We start from the raw sequence: 21,346 nt of genomic DNA on the forward strand, positions 1-21,346 counted from the left end.
CCACATATTCTGTGCTGGATTGCAGCAGAGATTGTTTGTGTTAATGTTACTGGGACAATTGCTACATGTACTTTGCAAATTTTTAATATACATACCTTATTGTTTAAATAATGTAAAAAGAATTGCTTCAGTATTTTTTAAACAGTGTAAAGAAATAAACTTCCACGGGGAACTCCTAAAGTTGGGAATTTTTGTTATTATTTTGTTTTCTAAATCATCAGTAAGACCCTAACAGCTTTTTAATCACAATAAACTAGTGGGTCCTTATTAAAAAATCAGAATTTCTGAGATTGTAAAAGCTGTGATCCAATCAGGGAGAGGTAATTCAAGTCACACTATCTCATCATATCTCACATTATCTCATCATATCAGTATGTGCAACGTAAGGAACACTTATCCTGAAGCAATTGCTTTCCAGGATGTGGGATGGAATACCCACATTGGGAAGTTAGAGTAGGAGATGTTAAGAGGACAAACAAATGGAGAAAATCTGCTGACCATTGGAGGTTTATGAAAGGCAAGAAAGGATACATCCTGGGAGGATGTGCATCGACACACTTCATACGTCTCAAACTCTTGCTCAGGACCTTCTGAGCTGGGAAATACACTCGCTGTGCTGGGCTTAGAAAAAGTGTGTGTCATGAGCTCGCTCAGTGCAGCAGGGCAGGCCTTTCCATGGCAGAAAGGGAGGATGATCACTGAAGCCCATTAAAGTTGCAGGCATGGGTTGTACCCTGCTTCCCTGCCTGCCTGTGTCCTTGGAGGTCTTTTCCCTTTTGGTCAGGTACATGAAGAAGCGGTAGCTTGGCCTTTTCCTCATAGCTGGTTCTGTGATTGCATGTGGGATAATGAAGCACTAGGAGGTAAAGCTGTTGCAGAGGATTCTTCTAAGAGCAGGAAACTGGCCTGCTCTCAGTAAATGGCGAGGGGGAGCTTTCATGCAGAAATGGACATAACTGTTTAGGTCTTTTCGGGAGTAACAAGCGTGATACTGAATGACAGAACCAGCTGCCTACTTAGACATAGGAACTAAGGACAATCACAAAGACAGCTTTTGGAAAATAGAGTGTAATAATAGATGATATGGTGCCCGAAGGATTTCCTGACCACTTGCAGGACTGGGGACGGGAGGTTTCCTAGCTGATGCATTTGAGCAACTCATTTGCATCAACTGACATTTTTGCACTTGCCCTGCAGATGTGCCTGAAAGTCTCGTTGATGTTCCCCAACAGCTGTCAGGAAGATGATGAAAAAAGAGAGAACATGTAATCCCTGTCACCACTGGTGGCTTTATAGCAATTTCTAAACTTCAGGTGGCAGGGCTTTCCTCCGCTTTTTCTGTTGTTTTTGCTTTACTCTGTTGTCTTTAATTGGGGTGGCAAAGGGTGTTTGGTGGTGTGTGTGTTTCTGTATGTACTGCTTGATTTTAACTCTTTGACCAGAACAACAGCCAAACTGAAAAGAAAAGATCATCAAGTTCTGGTGTTTTATGCAGGAATGGGCTACTACTCATTTTAAGAATCCAAACCAAGATGTCATTTCTGATATGTAAGTAATTTTTATCCAGATTGTCTTAAAAGACAAACTCTTCCTTATGCAATGAGGAAGGTAATTGAGAGACCAGCTGGGATGCTTAGGTTAGCCATGGGAGAAGCAAATGAAACTAGGGTCCCTCCAAGAGGGACTCGTCCCTAAAAGTTACTCCCTCCTTCCCGTTCTTGTCTGTTTGCATTTTAATGTCCTGCAGGTCAAAATGCAAGGCCAGTGGGGCTGCTCCAGAAAGGCATAATTTCTTTGACGTGGAGTGCAGGGAACAAATCCTGTTGTTAGTATTGCAGCAGTACAGCTTGACTCTGCTTTATGCTGTATATCTGATCCATAACTTTGGTATTTACTCCAGTTGCGGAGCTGTTGGCAGGCCTGTGTGAGATGGCTCCAGTAAAAGCAGGACTGCTGGGATCTACACTATTGCTAAACTCAAACCAAAACAAAATGCCTATCTTCACAGTTCTTCCTATTGAGATCAGAAGTAGAAGTAATAAATACAGTGAAGGATGCTGTTCTGAAATTATTTGGGATGTTAAGTGGAATGGGAAAGAGCTTAGAAATATTTCTCAAGTGGTTTCTGTAAACATTCCTCGAATAGCTTTCCTGTGCCTAGGTTTGGTGTGTGTTTAAGAAGCCAGAGGCGCTTTCTAGAAAATTATTTTTTGTCTTCCCTTCGATTTGTTAGAAAACTCATAGAGGCAGGGGAAACAAAATTTCAGTTCCATTTTAAGACTTCAAAAGAAGAAAATAAAGTTTCAGAGGAACATCTGGAACTTAGACCCCAACTTGACACCAAAGTTTGCCCATGACTCATTGTTCTGGACATACAAATGTGATGCCAGCAGCAGACAAAGAATGTTTCTTTGGCTGACTCCTGTGCTGCTACAAGGTTTCAGAAAAATGGGAAGCAAATTTCAGTTAGGACTCTATTGCAATTAGTGCTTTCCTCGATGCAGCCCTTGAGTGTATCAACCCAAAGTAAATTCACACAGCATGTGTGTAATTTGTCAGAATTTAATCAACAGCTAAAAATTCGGAAAAAGAATGCAGTTAAAAAGTGGTGTTGTAACAGTGATGAATACCATGGAAGCAGTGAGTTAGCGAATCTGCTGCTCTTATTGAAAATGAACCAAATTTCCTGTTGATAAAAGTTTTTGAGAACAGTGAATCTGCTCCAATATTTTGTTATTAAAAATGGGTATATAGGAAATGTAGTGAAGTACCTTGCTTTTGGGTTCTTGGCTTTCTGTAAAGGACCCTGAACTACTGCTTAGAAGCTTGTTTTGAAGAAACCCTATGCATCTATTCCACTTTACAAATAAAACTGCACAATGTTTGGAGGGCTGTAAAGTAGCATTACAGGAGCAGTAGGAGATGAGAGACCTGCAACAATCAAAAGGCTGTTAATTGTGTTTCAGAAGACTACAGCAATGGCTATGAATTATGGCTATGAATCAGAAACCAGATTTTCTTACATACAATAATTCTATTGCTGAGTCTTGTTAGAGTTATGGATAAGAAAATTAAAACCACATCCCATGGTATATCAGAGCTTCCCTTATATTGTGTTCTAGGTTAGCAAGGTTTGACCATGTTTCCTGAAGAGTTTCCTTCACTACATATGCCATTAAATTTTGATCAGCATTATCATTAGTATAGTGTTGACACCAGCAGTCAGGAGTAAGCAGATGAAATAGTAAGGACTACAATGTAGAGAAGGTCAGGCCATGATCTGGTGGTTTCTGTCTTAAATTCTATGTCTGGCATGTTCCTGTAGACAAGAACTCTAAGCAATGCAGCTACCCACAGGCAGAAAGAGCAAGACTGAGATGAAGGAAGGAAACAGATGTACAGCAATTTCCAGATTTTTTTTTTTTTTGAGAATAGAAGTTAGAGTTACAGAGAAATGGGCGCAGAGTAGGAAGCTAAGGTGCATGGAGGCAGGAAGGGGAGAAACCATACAGAGGCCAGCAGAAACTGAGCAGAGCTTCAGTTTTATATCAAAGATGAGAACAAGCCAGTGAAGCTGTCTGAGAAGTGTTTGGAGATTTTTTTGAATGATAAGTAGGGCAAGCTGAGTTCTAGAGATGGCATGAAATATGTGATGAGGAGAAGCTGGAACAGGCAAGGCATCAAGGTGAAAGGCACAACAGGGATTTTGGAGTGGGGGGAGATGTCCCTGAAATAAGGTCCTGGAGATACTGTGAGGACTAACAGGCATGACTGCGTGGTGGCATTAGGGGACAGTCAAAGGTTATGTACTGTTAGTACATAAGCAATAAGGGACAGGAGAAATACTGAATCTGCCAACAGTTAAACACAAGAGAAAAACAGCTGGAATTTTCTCGACACCAAGGGAGTTTCTCTCAATCATGATACCACTAAACTTTCCAAATGGCTCTGAAAATATTTGTTGAAGCATAACTTACCTTCTTTCAAAAACATTTTTGCATTCCAAGAGATAATACTTTTAGAGCCCTCTGCACAGGCTTCCATTCTGCAACCTTTTTTTGAGGTGACTAATTCCCGCGGAATTTCAGGGGATTTGACCATGTAAATATCTACTTCCTTTTGAAAACCTGCTACCTTCTGTTGATGGATACATAGAGAACCAAATTCTTAGCTGGTTTAGCTCAGATATTGCAATATATGAAGGAAATTTACTAGGCTATCACCCAAAATGTTTGAAAAATGTCTATGATTAGAATAAATATATATAATAGACATCTGAAGCTTTTTACTTAACATTTTAGGTTCTGGTTTGTTTTTTTTTTTTTAACTGTACGTGAATCAATCTTTAAACGTTAATTTAGTTAGCAGTAATGTGTATCTCAGATGTTATTTAAACATTTCATCTACCAAGCCATGTTACTTTAAACAATTGGTAAGTGAATCACTTGCAGAGGTCTCTGCAGAACTGAAGATTAATACTGTTTTCTCCAGCATGAGACATTCAAATTCATCCTCTAGAAACCAATAGAGAACACTGACAACCCTTCTGGGAAAATGCAAGCAATTCCGTAAAGTCAGAGGAGGTTTACATTACAATTGTCATATAAAATTCAGACAAGTGAAATCATAAAAGCCAAAACAAAACAAAACCAGTTTAATACCGGTGAATGTCAATGACAAACAAGAAAAAGGCAGTGAAGCTGCAGCTCATCTGGGTGACTTCAATATAATAGAACTGTGTACATACAAGGAATTTAAAATGAGGGAAGACTCTGAATGCGAACAAAACTGAAATGGAAATCAAACAATATATTGACTAAAAGGGCAGATGGAAAATGCAAGCAGCTAGCTGGTAGCAAACATTAGCTGTAGCAGATATGATTGCCATTAGCTCTACACGCATGTTAAATTAAAGCCAGGATCTGTTCTCACAGAGATGGTCTCAATCATTTTAAAAGAAAGGTTAGTTTGGAAATCAAAACTTTAGAGAAGGATTAAAGACAGGGTATGGGAGAGGTAGGGAAACCTGATGTCTGATAACCACGGGCAAATGCTCACAGTCCTGGATGGTCATTCAGCAGCTCAGAATGAGTGGTGTTACATTTCACGGGAGCTGGTGAAGATCCTGCATGTAGAAGTCGACAAAACCTTTTAAGGCTGTGAATGTAAGATTCAATGATTTGACTTCTTTCTAGACCATGAAAGCTGAGCAAGCAGTAAAGTAGATGCTGGCAAGAAATGCTGAGAAAAGGAAAGCCAAGTCCCAAAGATTTCCAAATAATGACTAGCATTTAACTCTGAGCAGCACTTGCACAAAGAGAAACAAAACAATTACAGTAGCAGGCATCATAAAATAATGGGACCTAGAAAAATGAAAGTAATACGAATGAGTAACTCAGTCAAAAAATTAAATCATGCAGTTCACAAGGCTGGATGTAATTTCAGAAAACCGAGGAAAAGGACTTCCAAATTGTAAAATAGGTGGTAGGAACTATCATTAGAGAAATCAGAGAAAAGAAACTGTGTCATCTAATCAGAGTGCTAAGAGCTGAGGAATAAAAAATATTAAGTGGAGGAAACATGCCTGGCTGGGCCTTCTTAAAAATGTTCCTAGCCACTGACCGAGTAGTAAGACTCAGAACTACTTAACAGCAAGAAAACGTTACAGTAGAAGAGGTAAAGTCACCCAAACTGTCAGTGTTTGGTATCCTGCTCTTCCCATCACACCATCAGTTACATAGTACTGGCTATCTAAATTTATTTTAATAAATAGTATGCTGGAATAACTTTTTAAAAGACAGCCATAGCAAACTTGTCTTAGGGTCATAAATTCTGAAAAGAATTAACGTGTATACCTAAGTTTATTTCTCAGTTTAGGACTGGTGGTGAAATATTAAGTTCAATTTTATGTGAGCTGATTTAACCACCCTTATCTTCAGCAATAGAACTATGGGTTTGAACGCAAATCTACCTTATTTCTAGAATATCATACAGATTTAAAGCAAAGATCAGTTGCTAAAGTAATAAGTCAAAAGTAAGAACCTAGATGGCTTTGTTTAGTGAGGATCTATAATAAACTTTGGTAATTAATTCTCACATTTTAATTTTAGTGTAGTAAAGTTTAAAGTGTAACTAACAGCAATATAAAACTTGAATTTGAAGTAACTATAGTTTACTGCTTAATAGTGTGCAGCAAGGAAATTTTTAGAGTTAATGAGTCAATGAGACCAAAATGAAAACTACAGCAAATTCAGTCAAAATAGAATTATATGTGAAATCTCCGAGGGCTATGAGAAATTAGGAAATATGGAGCTTTTAGTAAATATTTTGGGTTTGTGACACTTTGCATTGTGACTAGCCATTGGCTCTGTAAAGCACGTAACAAATCTCTAAGAGACTGTGTGTTTATGGGGATTGCTCAACTGTCAGTAGCAACTGAAAGCTCTTACAGGCAGATGGCTCTTAGAAACCATTTTGGTTTTACATCAGTCTCCCAGTGGATAAGGGCCCACACTGTAATGAGTACTAATTAATAATCTTTCCAGGAACTCTGGAAAGAAGAAGACAAAGAAGCTTGGACTGAATGCATGTGGAAAAATTAGCTATTCTTGCTCAAAAAGCCAAGTTTTCAAATCAGGGGGTTTGTGTGTGGTGGGACAAGATTTGACTCTTCATCTATCTTCTCTTTTTCTAGTCTGTGAAGCAGTCCTTAGGGAACAGTTTTAGTTGAGATGTTTCTAGGAAAGCAGTTTTCCAATGCATTGGCTTTCTTAGGACTGAATCAGAAAAGTAGTACAGAGCTACCAGAGAAAGTATTAACACTTCTGCTACTTCTCTTGGACATGCCAGCTCTACCACTATGATTCTGCTTCTTGGGATGCTTATGGGGTATCTGAAAAACAGGCACGTATTCTTAAGTAACTATGCTACTTTTGGGAAGGCTGTGCAAGAACTGGGGGGGATATGCTACTATTATTTGCTTCTCCCAGCATATTGCCATGTACCCTGCACAAACATAATCCATGCAATTTAGCCCTTACAATTTAGAAATGATGTCTTTATGAAAAATTGGTGTAATACTTCCATTAAAGTAGAGAAATCTCTTATTAAACCTCTGACGTTAACAACTTGATCACAGGGGTACAGGATGCAAGTTATAATGACAAAATTGGCTAGCTAGTATAATATAGTTGAGTGTAGATTATTATAGGATTTGTACAAAAGGGAATTTGTTGCTGCCATTTTTTTTCTTATTTTATAACAATAGTAAATAACTTGGTTTGCTCTGTTGGGTTGACATATAGAATCTTTTTGTCATTAGCAGGTACTTCTTGCCAATATATTGGTTTATAAGTTTTCAGTGATAAATTAGTGACATTAATTTCTTTCCCATTTTTGTTGACTGAGAATTGCTGTTTGAATATTAAGTAAAATTTCATTTACTTTCACAACAACATAGATAATATCTGAAAAGATTATTATCCCAGAGGGTGGAAACTATCTGTTAATTTCTCCATGCAGTAATAACTACCTTGAGTCTATATTTGAAAAGACAAAACCAAACTAAAACATGTAAGCATGATACTGGCTTTCTGTTCTTGGGTAATGTCTCCTATTGTCTTCCTAGTATGCATTTTTCTGTCATTTTCATCATTCTCCTGGTAAAATTATAAATGCCAATACACAATAAACATTAGAAATGTTATCTCAAATAAAATCAGCTGAAAAGAGATTAGTTTCATTATTTAAACAAAAGAAATATTGTTCCTACCATATTTGCTTCTGGAAATTGAAAAGTGAAGATAGGATAGGGGATAGAAAAAGAACTGGGAATTTGCCCTTGAGTTTCAACCCATTTGGGGTTGAAAATAAACTTTATTTTTAAAATAGACTTTTCTTAAGTAATGATCTTCAAATTGTGGACTCTTAGTTTTAGCAATTAATTTAAATTGCCACACAGTAAAAATGGTTGGGCAGCATTGTATTTTAATCACTGTTTTACCCATAAGAACTGCAAGATCTTATTCCATCAATAAATTCAGAACTACTGCCAAGTACAAATGACAGTCTGAATCCATGTGTATCAAAGAAGTGCATGCCATTAGAAGAAAAAAGAAAAAAATATATTTTGGTCTGGAATGGGAGCTGATGAAACAGAGGCACCCTAAATAACATTTAATAATTGATCTGGCCAGAGATTCCTTTGATATATGGGTAATTTCAGCCGCTTACCTGTAGATTAAAAATAGTAGTAGTAGTGGTCCCAGAAGTCAACACCAGGTACTTGAATAATCCTCACAGATGTTAGTACTTTAAATAGGAGAGGTACTGTCATTCCTACAAAATCAACACATAGTAGGATGGAAATAAAAAAATCCCTCCAAGATGTCAAAAGTGTAAACACAGGCTCTTGCAGTAAGTACACAGAGAACTACAGTGAAAAATGAAAAAGCTGGGGAAAGAATTCAGACTGTAAATTATAAGGGGGGGACTTGGTAAGTCTGTCATTTAACCCTGAGGATAAATGTCCTAAATGATGAGATAGTTAGGAATGTAAAGCTGGCAAAGGAGACGAACTACTCAAAGAGAGTGGAAAGGGGGGGACAAGACAGACCTAAAAACTAAGGCAGGAATTTTGAGCTTCTTCAGATTCAAGTCAAACAACATCTCTGAAATTTATAACAGGGATATGGACTCTCAAAAACCAGTAGTTAAAAGAAAAGACATTAAGATCAGTGATCAAACTGGAAGTCATAAAAACCAAACCAGAAATCAAAAGCAAACATCAGATAGTAGTTAACCATTGTAACAGAAAAGGGGATGTGGCAGGTAGTAGTTCAACCAATGCAACAGAAAAGAGGACCCGGCAAATTCTTCATTATCTCGAATCCTTAAATCATGATGTAATATGCTCATTTGTTCCAAGTTTCTGGACTGTGGGTGCTGAACCCCCGCCCTTCCCCCATGTCAGAGAATGCAATCAGGGAGTTGTGAAGCGTTGAAAATTTACTGCACTCTTCCCTACTCTTTCCACACCCTTAGTCTTCAAGGTCAAGTAACTTCATTCAACCTCTCAAAGCTCTCCTAGATTATATAGATTTACTGTCACCAATAATTCTTAAACTATTTTATAATAAATTGTGAAAATCTGACTTAAATGAGAAACTTCAACCTAAGAAACTCTAAAAGGGCTCATCTAGTTCTAGTCACTGTATTTAGTGATAGAACAGTGAAACAAATACATCATTATATTGATTAGCTGATAAACGTCTGTGCTGTTACTGGCTGTGACTGTATGTTTTAAGTAACTATTTGTAGTGAAAAGCATGGAACTGTTTCAATGAACAACAAATACTGAATGTTCAGTTAGGAACATATCTGTATTTGGCTGTTTTTGTAGTATGTTATTACTTCTATCCTGGACAAGTTTTGTTGGTACTGACTGCACTTGCTGCTTCAGTCTTCATTTCTGCTTTTGACAGTAAGTTATGTTTCTTGTGCTGTTGGGATTACTTTTGTATTAAGATACTGACACTAAAGTCATGCCGTAGGTACCACATAAGAACCATTTATTAGAGATTCAAACTAGTTTATTTTAAAAACCTCTTCAGTAAATTTCACCAATGTATTAAATGTGCATGATGAAGTCTTAAATTAACTTGCATATATTGCAGCTAAATGTAACAGGCCTTATAAAGTTTAAATACCATATCCTAATCTAGACAGTGACAACTCATAATTACATGGTGTATCCCGGAAGCTTGTTTATTACAAGTTCACTGATGTCTCTGTATTGATTAGGAACACATAGTTTTTCCAGAAAATCATCCTCTTTGTCTGACAAACTGTTTTCCAGCACACTAAGTTCAAGATCAGACATGTTAGATGGCAAGTAAGAGCTAACTTGAGTTACTGACTGGCTTTTTCCTGCAGTGGTCTGTTCCTTTCCTATACTCAGATCAGTATCAGAGCTAACTTGTTTGCTTCTCAGTGTAGATACTTGTTTAATATGGTGATCACCCCTGTTCTCTTCCTTACTCATCTGTTGGGCTTCCTGCTCTGCATCCAGTAATGATGCCTCCATTTGAGCAAGGTTAAGTGTATCAACAGATTCACCACTAGTTCTCTTGCTGGTTTTTAAGTCACGGTTTCTCTTCAAAGACTGGACTGGAGATGAAGCTGAAGGAACTGGCAGAAGATCTGAAGTACTTACAGCTCTTTGACTTGTCTTTGAAATTCTGGACCTGCTGGATTCCGGCTCTGTATCTGACCAAGCTCGCTTTGGGCTTTCAAGCCACAGAGATTCAGGACTGCTGTCAAGAGCTGCTGAGCCTCTGCCTGTACACTCAGCACTGGTGAAATCTTCTGAATAAACTGTGTTCTCAGGACTAGCAATGAAGTCATCCGAGTATATGAATTCAGAGTTGTTTTCAACACTCCTGCTGGGGCTTGGTTTATGATCACTTCCAACAGACGCATCATCATGCTCCATCGTGGGTTTACGATGGCTTAAGTGTATTGCTTCCTCATTACTTCCATTTGCATTAGCATCTGATGGGAAAGCTGCTGGGAGCTGGGCTTTCACATACTTTTCCTTGTGAGCAGATTTTAATATAGTTTCCTGCAGGAAGGGGGCTGTGGTTACTTTGCGTGGACGTTGCTTGCTTGCAATGTCATCGTTCTTCAATGGACTTGCAACAGCCTGTTTCTGCAGGTCAGGGGACACATTCTCTGTCATGGAAGCGTACTCTGCGAGAGCACTGTTCTGTAATGAAGTCTCAACAGTTTTGTTAAACTGATTGTTCTGCCTTGAACTGTCTCTCTTGCTACAGTGCCTGTAAGAAACCACATGCTGTTCTCCAGCATTTCTGCACAGCTTTCTTTTGGATAAAGAGCTTCTCTCCTTCAGCATCTCCATTTGCTTTTTTCTGTACTGCTCTCTCCTTTCGTGAATTATCAGCTTATCAGGGTTGGTCTGCTGCAGCCGCAGCCTCAGTGTATTTGTCAGCCCGTACAACAACTTCTTTCTGGGAGGTCTGTTTTCCTTAGTTTTGCAGTTCCTTTCAGAGCCTGTCTCTCTCTGGGGTATAGCTTGCTTAGGTCCTCTCCCAGCCCGGGAAGACCCTGGTGAGGTGGCCTCTTGCCGGCCTTGCTTGAATTGAGGGCTGGCAGCTCCGCTGCTCCCTCCAGGACCCACAGGTGCCTTTGCAAGCTTGAGGGCAGAGGAGCGGCTGGGGCTGGGGGGCCGTGAGGCCACGCCACCGCTCCCCGGGGCCTGGTAGAGCCAGGCAAGATGGGGGTGGACAGCGGCAGGCGTAGTACTGTGGACGAGCACCGACAGCTCTGCCAGCAGGGCACTGAGTAGCGGCAGCTGCCCCAGGGTGTTGTGGAGCTGTCGAAGGCCGGTGGGGTGCAGCAAGGAGGGCCCGGCACCGGGACGTGGGGGGCTCTGGCCCTTGTCTTCCTCCTGCGGCCTCCAGGCCTCGACACGCTCCCGCTGCCCTGTGGCCGCTGCTGCTGGCGGCAGATGAGGCTCAGCAGGCTCGCGGCTGTAATAGAGCATGGGAGGGCAAAAGATGTTGCCGTCCAGCTCCTCACCCTCCTCCTCCTCCTCCTCGCTCCCCGGCTCAGGGGAGGTGGCGGGGGGCACGGCAGCGCTGGGGCTGGCGGGGCTCGGCGGGGGCAGCTCCTCGCCGGCCTCCAGGCTGGTGAGGCGGTAGCCCAGGACCAGCTCCCCGACCGGGCGGCCCGCGGCGTCCTGCAGCGGGTAGCGGCCGCGGCGGCCGCAAGAGGCGGGCGCCCCGGGCCGCTGCAGCAGCTCGGCGGCGGCGGGGGCCAGGGAGACGTCGCAGCTGCCGAGGGGGCGGGGGGGCCCCGGGGCGAGCCCGTCGGGCAGCGCCAGCAGCAGGGCGCGGAGCGGCCGGCGGCGGAGCGCGGCGCAGAGCGAACCCCGGCGCCAGCGGAAGAGGCAGCGCTTGCCGCGACCGAAGGGGAAGGTCGGCCCCGGCCGCAGGGGCGGCGCGGCGGCGGCGGCGGGGCGCAGCAGGAGGGTGGGGAAATCCAAGAGGCGCAGCGCCACGGCCGGGCGCAGCGCGGGGCCCGGCGCCGCCACCCGCACCGCCTCCACCAGCAGCTCCAGCGCGAACAGCCCCTCGGCGGACCCCGCCGTCGCCATGGCGGCCCCGGCGCCCAGCTCTCGCGAGAGGAGTGCGCGGCGGCGGGGCGCTCAGTGAGGCCGCCGGTTCTCTCGCGAGAGGAGCGCCGCCCGCGTTGCCCGCAGCAACTGCGCCTTTGCAGAGCGCCCCGGGAGTTGTAGTCCGTGCCGGGGAGGGGGGGCGTTGGCGTCCCGGGACAGGCAGGGGAACCACTACCCGCCCCCCCCCGCAGCGCAGCGCAGGGGCAGCACGGGCCGAGGGACTCTGAGGCGCTTACTTCGCCCCTGATCCCACGGGTGGGGAGAGGAGCAAGGCTCCGTGGCCTCCTGCGTGCCCCCAGCGGGGGATCGCGGCAGCCATGTTGCCGCCTGCGCCGGCCGGAGGCTGCGGTGACAGGCCGGGGCGGGGGGCCGCGGAGGCAGCAGGTGGAAACGCGGGGCTCCCCGGCGTCTGCTCTGAAGCGGCCTCTGAGGCGCGGCGGCTGCTGTCGTGCCCCAGCCCTCGGCTCTGAAGGCGGCAGCCGAGGCCCCGGTCGTGTTTGCCCCGCTGGTGGATCGCGAGTAACAGCCGCAGGAGCCGGGGCGGGATGGCGGGCTGCGCGCCATCGGTCGGCAGGAGCCCGTGTGGAGGCCGGGAGGGATGTTAAGCCGTTTTCTGCTGCTTTGCGGCCTCTTCCCACCCCAAGAGAAACACGGAGGTCTGTGCCAAGGGCTGTGTGCTGAAGAGTCCCCCCATAGTTGAGGGCCCGTACCTGCCTGAGATTTTAAAAACTGTGGTTCTACGTTAATTAGGGTTTTCTAATCACCTGTCAATGTCGCCTTTTCATATTTAATGTCTCCATCTCTGTAATGCCCGAGTGCCTTGAACGTGCATTGATAAATTCCTATTTTGTCTCCTGTGTGCATGTAAAGTGGGAGTTGCGGTGGACACCGTTGCGGAGAATTTCACTCCTCGCCTCCTGCCTGGCGAAGAGAGTGCCCTTCCCTCTCTGACTGCCCTTCCCTTACACCAGAGCCTCCTTGCCACAGGCACAGCAAATACTTGCCGAGCTGGGAAGAAAATTGTTTTGTTCAATTAGTAAGTCGACTCTAAAACAATGTGTCCTAAACTGATGGTGTTCGGTTAAAGTTGCAGTACACCCTCACCATTTACCACCAGGGAAGTAACTAAAAGAAAGACCAATCCCCTCTCCCTTTCTTTTTATTCCTTCCTTTTCCCCCCTTTCCTTCCTCTGTCACATCACAATCACTTTTCAGAAAAGCAGAAACCAGCGCAAAATGGTTAAAGAATCCTTCAGTGTTGGTCAGGTCCCTTGATCATTATTATTTAAAGGACACCTTTCATTAGCTGTTACATCTGAGAAGAGAGTTAAGGAGCTTGACCTCTGAATTGTGACCAGGGCTTTAGAAGTAAATAATTAAGTTCTCCATTCCTCCACTGCCTCTGTTCTAAGCACATGAGTCAAAGATCTACAAGTCCTCTGTCGTCAAGGCTGCTAGTGTTTGGGTGTTGCCATTGTACTGACATTGTGGCAGACAAAACAAATTCGTCTCCTGCCATCGGTCATCTGCTTTCCTTGTGTTTCCTTTTCCTCCAGCCCATTCCTATCCCTGGAGGGCCTGACAATTTAGTTGTCATTCTCTGTAAAGGAAGAATGACAAAAGACTCCCCTGATACACTGAAAGCGACAGAGGTATTTAACAGTGGTCACATAGTTGCTCTTGAGGTTCCCCCGGGAAGACAATGGATAGGCATTTTGCCCATTTTACAGATGGGCATACTGTGACTGTGACATTTAATCCAAGATTTCTAACCTCTTAGTTTTGAAACTTCCGACCCGTGTAGGCAAAGACGCATCTTTGTGTGTGGTAACTGCAACTGGAGATAAGGGGGTAAATTATGGAGGAACCAAAGCCTTGTTTTAAGGCTGAGCCTCTGCACTCCCAACAGTTTCATGTGAAACTGAAATTTTTGGTTTCATGTCCCTGACAATCAGCCCTATTCCTGTATTTCATTCTGCAAGACAACATAAATAAAAATTACTGAATACTTGGGAAAACTATAGGTGTCAATAAGCTGTGTAAGATCAGTCAGTGAGTTAGTGACAAAACGATTATTTAAATAGAAAGGGGTATCAATTTTTAAGTTTGTTCTCATTGGTGTGTTAAGTCAATCCTCTGGTCACGAGAGCATATTTCTCTTAAAAATAAACAGAAAACAACATTTTGTTGTTGAGTTGCAAGGCAGAATAAAAGACCTTTTTTCTTCCAGTAGTCCTAGTTTCTACTAACCACCATTTTAAGGAGACTTGTGATAACGCTTCTTCAGACTGCATGTCGCGGAAGAGTGGTTTAGAAAATAGGCATTCCTCAGAGAGGCAGGGTTATGGAGCCAAGTTTTATTACCTGCTACTGCCCCAAAGACAGCAGGTACTTATTAGGATCTACATTAGTTACATTTAGTAATCTTTTTAAAATAGCTCTGGTTCTTCTCAGTGCAATCTCTTCAGTCCTCCTTTCTTAGAACTAGACTTCAATTCTTCTGTTTTTTTTCTAAAAGACTGAAAGACTGAGGAATTTTGCTGATTCAGTGAAGTCTTTCACTGACCTTATTTGTATGTTTGAAGTACTAACATTTCATCTCAAAAAATTCCAACCCAGACAATTGGTATCATTAGCAGCAACTCAGCAACTTTGGTTCAAGTCTATCTTTTGAAGGCTCTGAAATGCCTTCTTTTGCCCTTAATTTCTGTAAAATTTCAGATTTATTGATCTCTGTACACAAAGAGATCTCTCTATACAGTTGTATACCTGTTTATGGATGGAGAGGTAGGACTATTAAAAAAAAAAAGATATTGAGAAAACATGCATTTTGCTAGATCTACAATTAAATCTATGTATTCTGGTGTCGTTCTAAAGATTGCATTTTTTTACAGAACAAATGCTGGAGTAAAGAGCCATTGTTCACCTGGATATAAAATTGCTCTTCTCTGTGCAGAATCTGCAGGGCAATGCTTGGAATTTGTGCACATATTTAGCCTGGTGGGACTCTGATTCAGAAGGGGGTCAGACAGTCTGCTGGAATATTCAGCTGCAACATAATAGCAGTTCTTAAAATACTACAGCTTAAAATGCCACCCAGAGAAGACTTATTTAGTCTTTTCTCAGCTGTCTGTTGAGTCAGCCACTTGTGAAAGGGCAATAAACAGGAAGAAATTGAGGAATAAGGATGGCAGCCTTTGATAACTCTCTCAGTTTTCATGAACTCTCTTCTTCAGTTCAGAAAAAATGCAAAATTATAAAATACATGAGCAAAGCATTTGAGGTTTTTGCACTATATTTAGGTTTCTCTCTTGAAGAATCTAGAAAAGGTTTCGAAAAGGAATAAAGTCAAATGTGAATGTTCAGTCTATTCAGAAATTGCTGTTTGCGTATGTTTCTGTATATTGTGCAGAGTTTTACAGGGACCTTTGCTGTTTCCTGTGTCCAAATTGTACTTCATGATCCTTAATTCTGTGCTGACCCACATCTAGTCATGTATGGAGCAGCCTAGGAACAGTTGCAATGGCATTATTGGCACAGGCATTTTGATATCCATCAAAATGAAGGATACCGTGGTTTCTCCCCACTTCTCAGGGTGTACCTTCCTGTCCACAAAGTGCCCCATCAGTTGGGTGGTCAGAACAGCTGGTGCAGAATCTATTCAGATGTACAGCTCCAAAATACCTCCCTTGCATTGCTAGGTTAAAGATGCTTGTTAACTCCTCTTACTTCAGTATGATAGCTCTCATGTATTTTCATTCTCTGCTATCTTTAGCAGACTTTGGGAGTGTTAAAATAAACATTATTTGCCTAGTCATGTGGCCCTACTCCATTTGGCAAACACCAGTCTGTTTACTGTCTTTTTAATGATTTCATTGCTGTCCTTAGTATTTCACTTTCTCAGAGTGGTGAGAGTTAAGGCTTATGGCAGAGTTACTTCTGCAAAGTCAGCAGGGGTGGCACACAGGATTGTTTTCTCATTACCTCAGGGGGGCGAAAAATGGTTGGCCTTTAAGATATGTGTGAATCCATGGCTTTCACAGCCAGCTTGGAAATACAACCCATGCCAGCTTGCCTTCTGATTCCAAATTTCTTCAAGGATTAATGGGACTGCAGCAAAACACAGCTTCTCCTCTGTACTGAGCAGTCCTCATCATCTTTCTTGGATCTGGGGAAACTCAGTCCAAGCAGACACTTAAAGGAAACATGGAAAAATCTGGCAAATACTTGAGAGAGAATGAGACTGTGAGAGCCAGCAGGAAGCAGGATGTCACAAATACAGGAGCTTAGACAAGTATGTTGAACGTGACAATGAGACATATCCATAAGGGTCACATCTGAGGTGATTTCCTTCATTTAAAAAAAGTTCTTATTAAAGCCGATAGACATTTTTGCTTAAAACAAAACAATAGTGAAGGGTCAGCCTCAGGATTCAGCCCATTTAATGTTCTTTGCATAATGCCGAGCAACATGCAAAGTAAATTTCCTTAAATAACTGGGTGTCACTAGCACATGGAGGCTTTACCATCAGTCTTTCCTTTTATTTGATATAAACCATCATGAACTCATTTGGTATTAATGGAAACCCTATGGGTTCGCATGCTGTCATTTAGCATTAATTAATGTATCTTTGTTTAAATTGTGTTACTCCCCATCCAATAGCTGGGACGTTCTCAGCAAGTTCTCAAAGGGATTGATTTATTTTCTTTGGCTTCATGATTGCAGCCCATACTTGTCATGCACATATGGACTGAATGACGAAAGGATTCCAGGTGCTTAACCGTCCAAAGAGGACAGCTTAATCACACAGCAGCACAGTTGTATGCATATGTGTAAGAAGTGGAGAAAATCTGTACCAAAAGCTTTCTTCAAGGTGTGTGGGTCCTTACAATTCCTGTTGTAACTGTAGAGCAGGATAGGACCTCAGCCCCTCTCAGGGTTTAGCATTCTTTCTGTAGGCAGTGATTTTTTTGACTCACTACCTCCTAGAAAACTATGTTTACAGCATTCCTCTAGCTCAAGCTGGGAACCATTGGGGGCAAATTGCAGTTCAAATATCTGACAGAGCTTCTGACAGCAAAAGCTCTTGTGAGCGTCAGGATGGTTCTTAAAGTCAATTCAATAGTTAGATGAGATTTCATTAAAATAAAGAATTGGAGATGTCTGCAAATATTTGAGTAGGAAACAGTATTGTGTGCATTGTACCATCACACTGATGACACTCATTGTTTAATCTGTCATAATTACCATTGTAAAGTATGTTTTTTCAGAGGTTTACAGTACAGCTGTTTTGTTCACTGCACGTTTTCTACCTCTAAGCTGTTTCTCTTTTTCCCTTTAAAAACAAATTAAAACCAATTTGACTGCTTTGAGAGCTCTCCTTTAGAGAGAGCAAAACAAAAAGAGTCAGGAATGTTGTTATGCAGAGTGGCAGAGCTGGACCAGGTCCTACTCACTGGTTGTGCATGAGGCTGAGTGATACTTAAGTGCCTGTGCCGGGTAGGAAGGGGGCAGAAGTACTTAGTGTACAGGAGGTATGAAGCTACTTCTGGAGGTCACAAAAAGAGGAACCAATTAGCCCTGTATTTTTCATGTCTCTTCTTGTTTTCCAAGGAGGCATGGTAGCGATCCCATGGTTCAGTGAGTTGGACTGTGAGAGAAATGGCTCTCTAATGGACGTTTGTCCCTGGCTTGCCTGGCAGTGGGATTTCCACTATAAAGATGAGGTCCTTTTCTTGGCTAACAGCTTTGTTCCATCTCAACAGCGATGTCCCTCCCGCACACTTCATCCCTTCAAGCTTCTGTCCTTACTCTTACTCTGCCAGGTGGCAAGTATGGAGTACTTCCCACTGGTGTCCTGCTAATGTCCGTAACTTGCTGACTCTTACTTACCATGGTGGTGGCTGTGACCTGAAACTTAAATGTATGGACAGGGCAAAATCATGGCCTGTTACATTGCTTTATTGATTAGAAGGAAAGAATAAACTGTGTTTTAGGATGATAAATGTGGGAATCTGGAGATCTGGCTTCAACTCTCTTTTTTGCCATAGGTTTCTTCAGGAAGATCGAATGTCTCTGTGCCTGAGTTCCTCTCATAAGACATGACCAGTGTTACATAGAGATGCTGAGTGGATAAGTACCCCCTGGAAGGGAACGAACCTCTGGGATGCACAGAGCACACAGGTTCCTGCCCTGGGGAGCGATGGCGAGTGGCTGTCATCGGGATTGTTTTGCTTGCCTTGAAATGCAGTACCACAGCCCAGTGGTGAGGCCACCAGCCCTTCACAAGGAGTGAAGAGCAGCTGGAAGTGAGCAATTCCTTATTGCAAGTCCTGACCAGTTCCTTCCTGCATTTCAGGAGTGGGCACTGCAGCACAAGGGAGACGCTCTGAGAGGCCGGTGCATCTGCGTAGCTCTCCGTGTTGCCATGCAGGGCTCTTAGGCGCTGAAAATGTGGCAGCCTGCCTAGCTAATTATCTCCCCAGCTCTTGAGAGGACTAGTCCAGGCACGGCACTGTGCTGACACAGCTGTCCTGCTGCCGGTTCCTCGGCTGGCCCCGTCCGGGGGATCCCAGGGCTGCGCTCTGTTGCAGAGCACAGCTATGCCTGTAGGAACTTTTCACAGGTAGTCGCAATGCTGGAAAAGTATTTAATTCACTGCTATGCAAATAGCCCTGTGGGCTACAGCTAGGGAATAAAATAGGCTTGTTTCTCTTGTGCTACACCATGTAGTCTGCGTGGGCAGAAAGACAGAGTGCTGTCTGTTGTAAGCCCCTGACACAAGGTCAGACGAGAGCTGTGCCAGTGCAGAGGCCTGGTTGGCCAAACTGCCCCCTTGTCTAACTCCGCTGACCTTCTCTGAGCTAATTCAGGGATGTCTTTGGCCCAGTAAGTTCAGCTAAGGCAGCTGTGATTGCCCTAACACAAAGTTTCCTGGTTTTGCTGGTATGTATTTTAAGCTTCTTGCTATGTCAGTGCAGTTTCTTGCATTTCCTATCTGAACAGTTTCTGTTGGAAGCATGTATTGTTTGGGAAGACGTGACATTAATTACTGTGTGAATTATTTGTTGTGTGGGTACCGTGGAAGAAATAGATGGGAACTATTCCAAATGGTCTTTAATGAGTTCAGTCATCCAAGATCCTGATTTCCATCTCATAAATAATAAACTGTCCTCAATATGCTAATTCAAATTTGCCTTTAAATTGCTTATTTTAATTTTGCAGAGGAAATAATCAAGAAGAAAAAGTTCTGAAAAATACAAGCCTGCCCTGTTTCTGTGGCAGGGCGCTCAGAGGTTGCAGTGTCTCATCTTCTTCCCCACACTAAGTCTTGAGACAGTGAGCATGTGACTAGGCTGGTAATGGTTTCATGTCGTGAGGAGTGAAATTTGAAACACAACGAACGAAAATATATATGAAAACTTTGCTCCATAAAGGAAGAGTCCTTAATATAATCTTACACAGTGAGCTCTTTGCCATTTCCTTTTGATGGGGTCTCCAGTCTCTATTTCTGCTGCTGACCATTTGCTGTTCGGGCCAATGGAGGCCAGAAGTGTTGCTCTAACGATAGACCTAGCCTCTGGCAAGGTAATAGTGTGTGCTCAGCAGTGACCCATCTGCTTCATCAAATGCAACATAAAGAGTCTTTTAGACAAGTCTCATCTAGTCTTGCAGTAGCGGGTGAAGATTTTTCAAAAAGCCGTCTCATATTTGCGGATGCTTGTATGAGGCATGAATGTACCGGTAACTGGACTAATGATTTCCCACTCTGCTAACTATAAATAGAAATATTTGTGCTTCAGGCAGGCAAATCATTACACTCAGAGAGTTTGGTACTGATATAACAGTTAGCCATGAGATTTTTCTGTTCTGAAAACATCCTTATCATTCTTCTTTTTTTCTTCCTCTCAGCATTTTATCTTCAGTAAATACATATCATGATTTTACAAGAACTTGTGGTCTCTAGGCTGTCTGTAAGTCCAGACTAAACAATAGCGCATAGCATAGCAAAAATACTGCAAGAAAATAAAAAGAAATGTATTTTGGACATGTATTAGCTGGTCACACATCATTCAGATTTGTTAAGGTTCGATACCGGATAAATAGACAGGAATAGAAAGTTTGGATGGTCTTGCAGGCATGTCTTAGGGGAAACACAGTCACAGAAATTTCATTTCAAGAGACGAACCAGTGAAAAAACCCAAACAGGTTACTCTATTCCATGCCCTGGAAGGAATGGCAGCTTTTTGAAAACATTAATATCCTCAGTCAGGCATCGCAAATATTAGTTCTCAGTTCCTTCAAGGGATAACAAGAGATAAAAATAGAAGCCACTCTGAAACCTCCCAGAGGCTGACAAATGCATTCATTCATTTCTTTATAATGACATCTTTCATGAAGGCCTTAACACTGGAAATTCTCAGAGGAGGATTCCTTCCCCCCCATACTTTCTCACTTCTGCTGAAAGCTGTCTGTATCATTGCAAGCAGGCAGGGGGTAAAATACTTTCTGAAAACTCAGCTGTGCTTTTGTAGGCTGATCTTGAACAGGAAAAAGGCTCATTCTCCTGAATGCACCGAGAACGTGGCGCCGAGACCTGGAATGGTGTGGGAATGTCTGACTGGTGGGACAGCCCACGTGAGAGGAGATGGCTGTGTGCAATTCTCAGCGAGGGGTGAGCAAAGTGCAACCCCTGCACCTCAAATCTGTGTGTGAGAAACACACGCTGCAGAAAACAGATGTCAACTTTGCAGCAGCTTTCGTTTCGCTCTCGATTCCTCTCATTTGTATGTCTTCCCAGTTTATTCATCTCCACTGTAAGGCCTGCATTCATCCTGCTTAGCGGAGGCAACCTAGTCACATTTGCCCTCTGCTGCAGGGAGGGAGAGAGGCTCTTCCAGAGCTGTCAGACCTTCAGAGTAACTGACTCCCTCTCTGAGGAGCCTCTTTTTGTCTGTTGATTGTACAGGAACCAAGGCTTGTTTAGCTGGCTTGGTTAAATGTCTACAGTTGAGTGGGGTGATCTTGATCTCTACGCTTCGATCTTTCATAGGGTTGGCAGGCAAACAGCACAGTCAATCGCTTTGTTTTTCTTACACTAAATTTTAAGAGTCTTTTTCACAACCAGAGTGTAAAGCAAAGCCCAGCACA

General features: G+C 42.9%; 1 protein-coding gene and 1 long non-coding RNA gene across 2 annotated transcripts in view; one reads left to right on the forward strand and one right to left on the reverse strand.

Moving 5' to 3' along the window:
* Positions 1 to 9,548: 9,548 nt before the first annotated feature.
* On the reverse strand, positions 9,549 to 12,188 carry MAP10 (microtubule associated protein 10). Its single transcript, XM_009915876.2, has one exon. It carries the CDS (start codon positions 12,173 to 12,175, stop codon positions 9,740 to 9,742), a length of 2,436 nt encoding a protein of 811 aa, XP_009914178.2. The 5' UTR covers positions 12,176 to 12,188; the 3' UTR covers positions 9,549 to 9,739.
* A 397-nt stretch (positions 12,189 to 12,585) lies between these two features.
* LOC138688658 (uncharacterized) overlaps positions 12,586 to 21,346 on the forward strand; it is a 34,881-nt gene continuing 26,120 nt past the window's right edge. The window contains exon 1 of the long non-coding RNA XR_011327543.1: positions 12,586 to 13,232. This is a non-coding gene — a long non-coding RNA (uncharacterized lncRNA). The remainder of the gene's footprint in view (positions 13,233 to 21,346) is intronic.

This window comes from Haliaeetus albicilla, chromosome 13 (assembly GCF_947461875.1).
Source record: "Haliaeetus albicilla chromosome 13, bHalAlb1.1, whole genome shotgun sequence".
NCBI lineage: Eukaryota > Metazoa > Chordata > Aves > Accipitriformes > Accipitridae > Haliaeetus > Haliaeetus albicilla.

Bases quoted from the DNA above. Each gene is read 5' to 3' on its own strand.
- MAP10 (XM_009915876.2), bottom strand. From the start codon at position 12,175: ATGGCGACGGCGGGGTCCGCCGAGGGGCTGTTCGCGCTGGAGCTGCTG.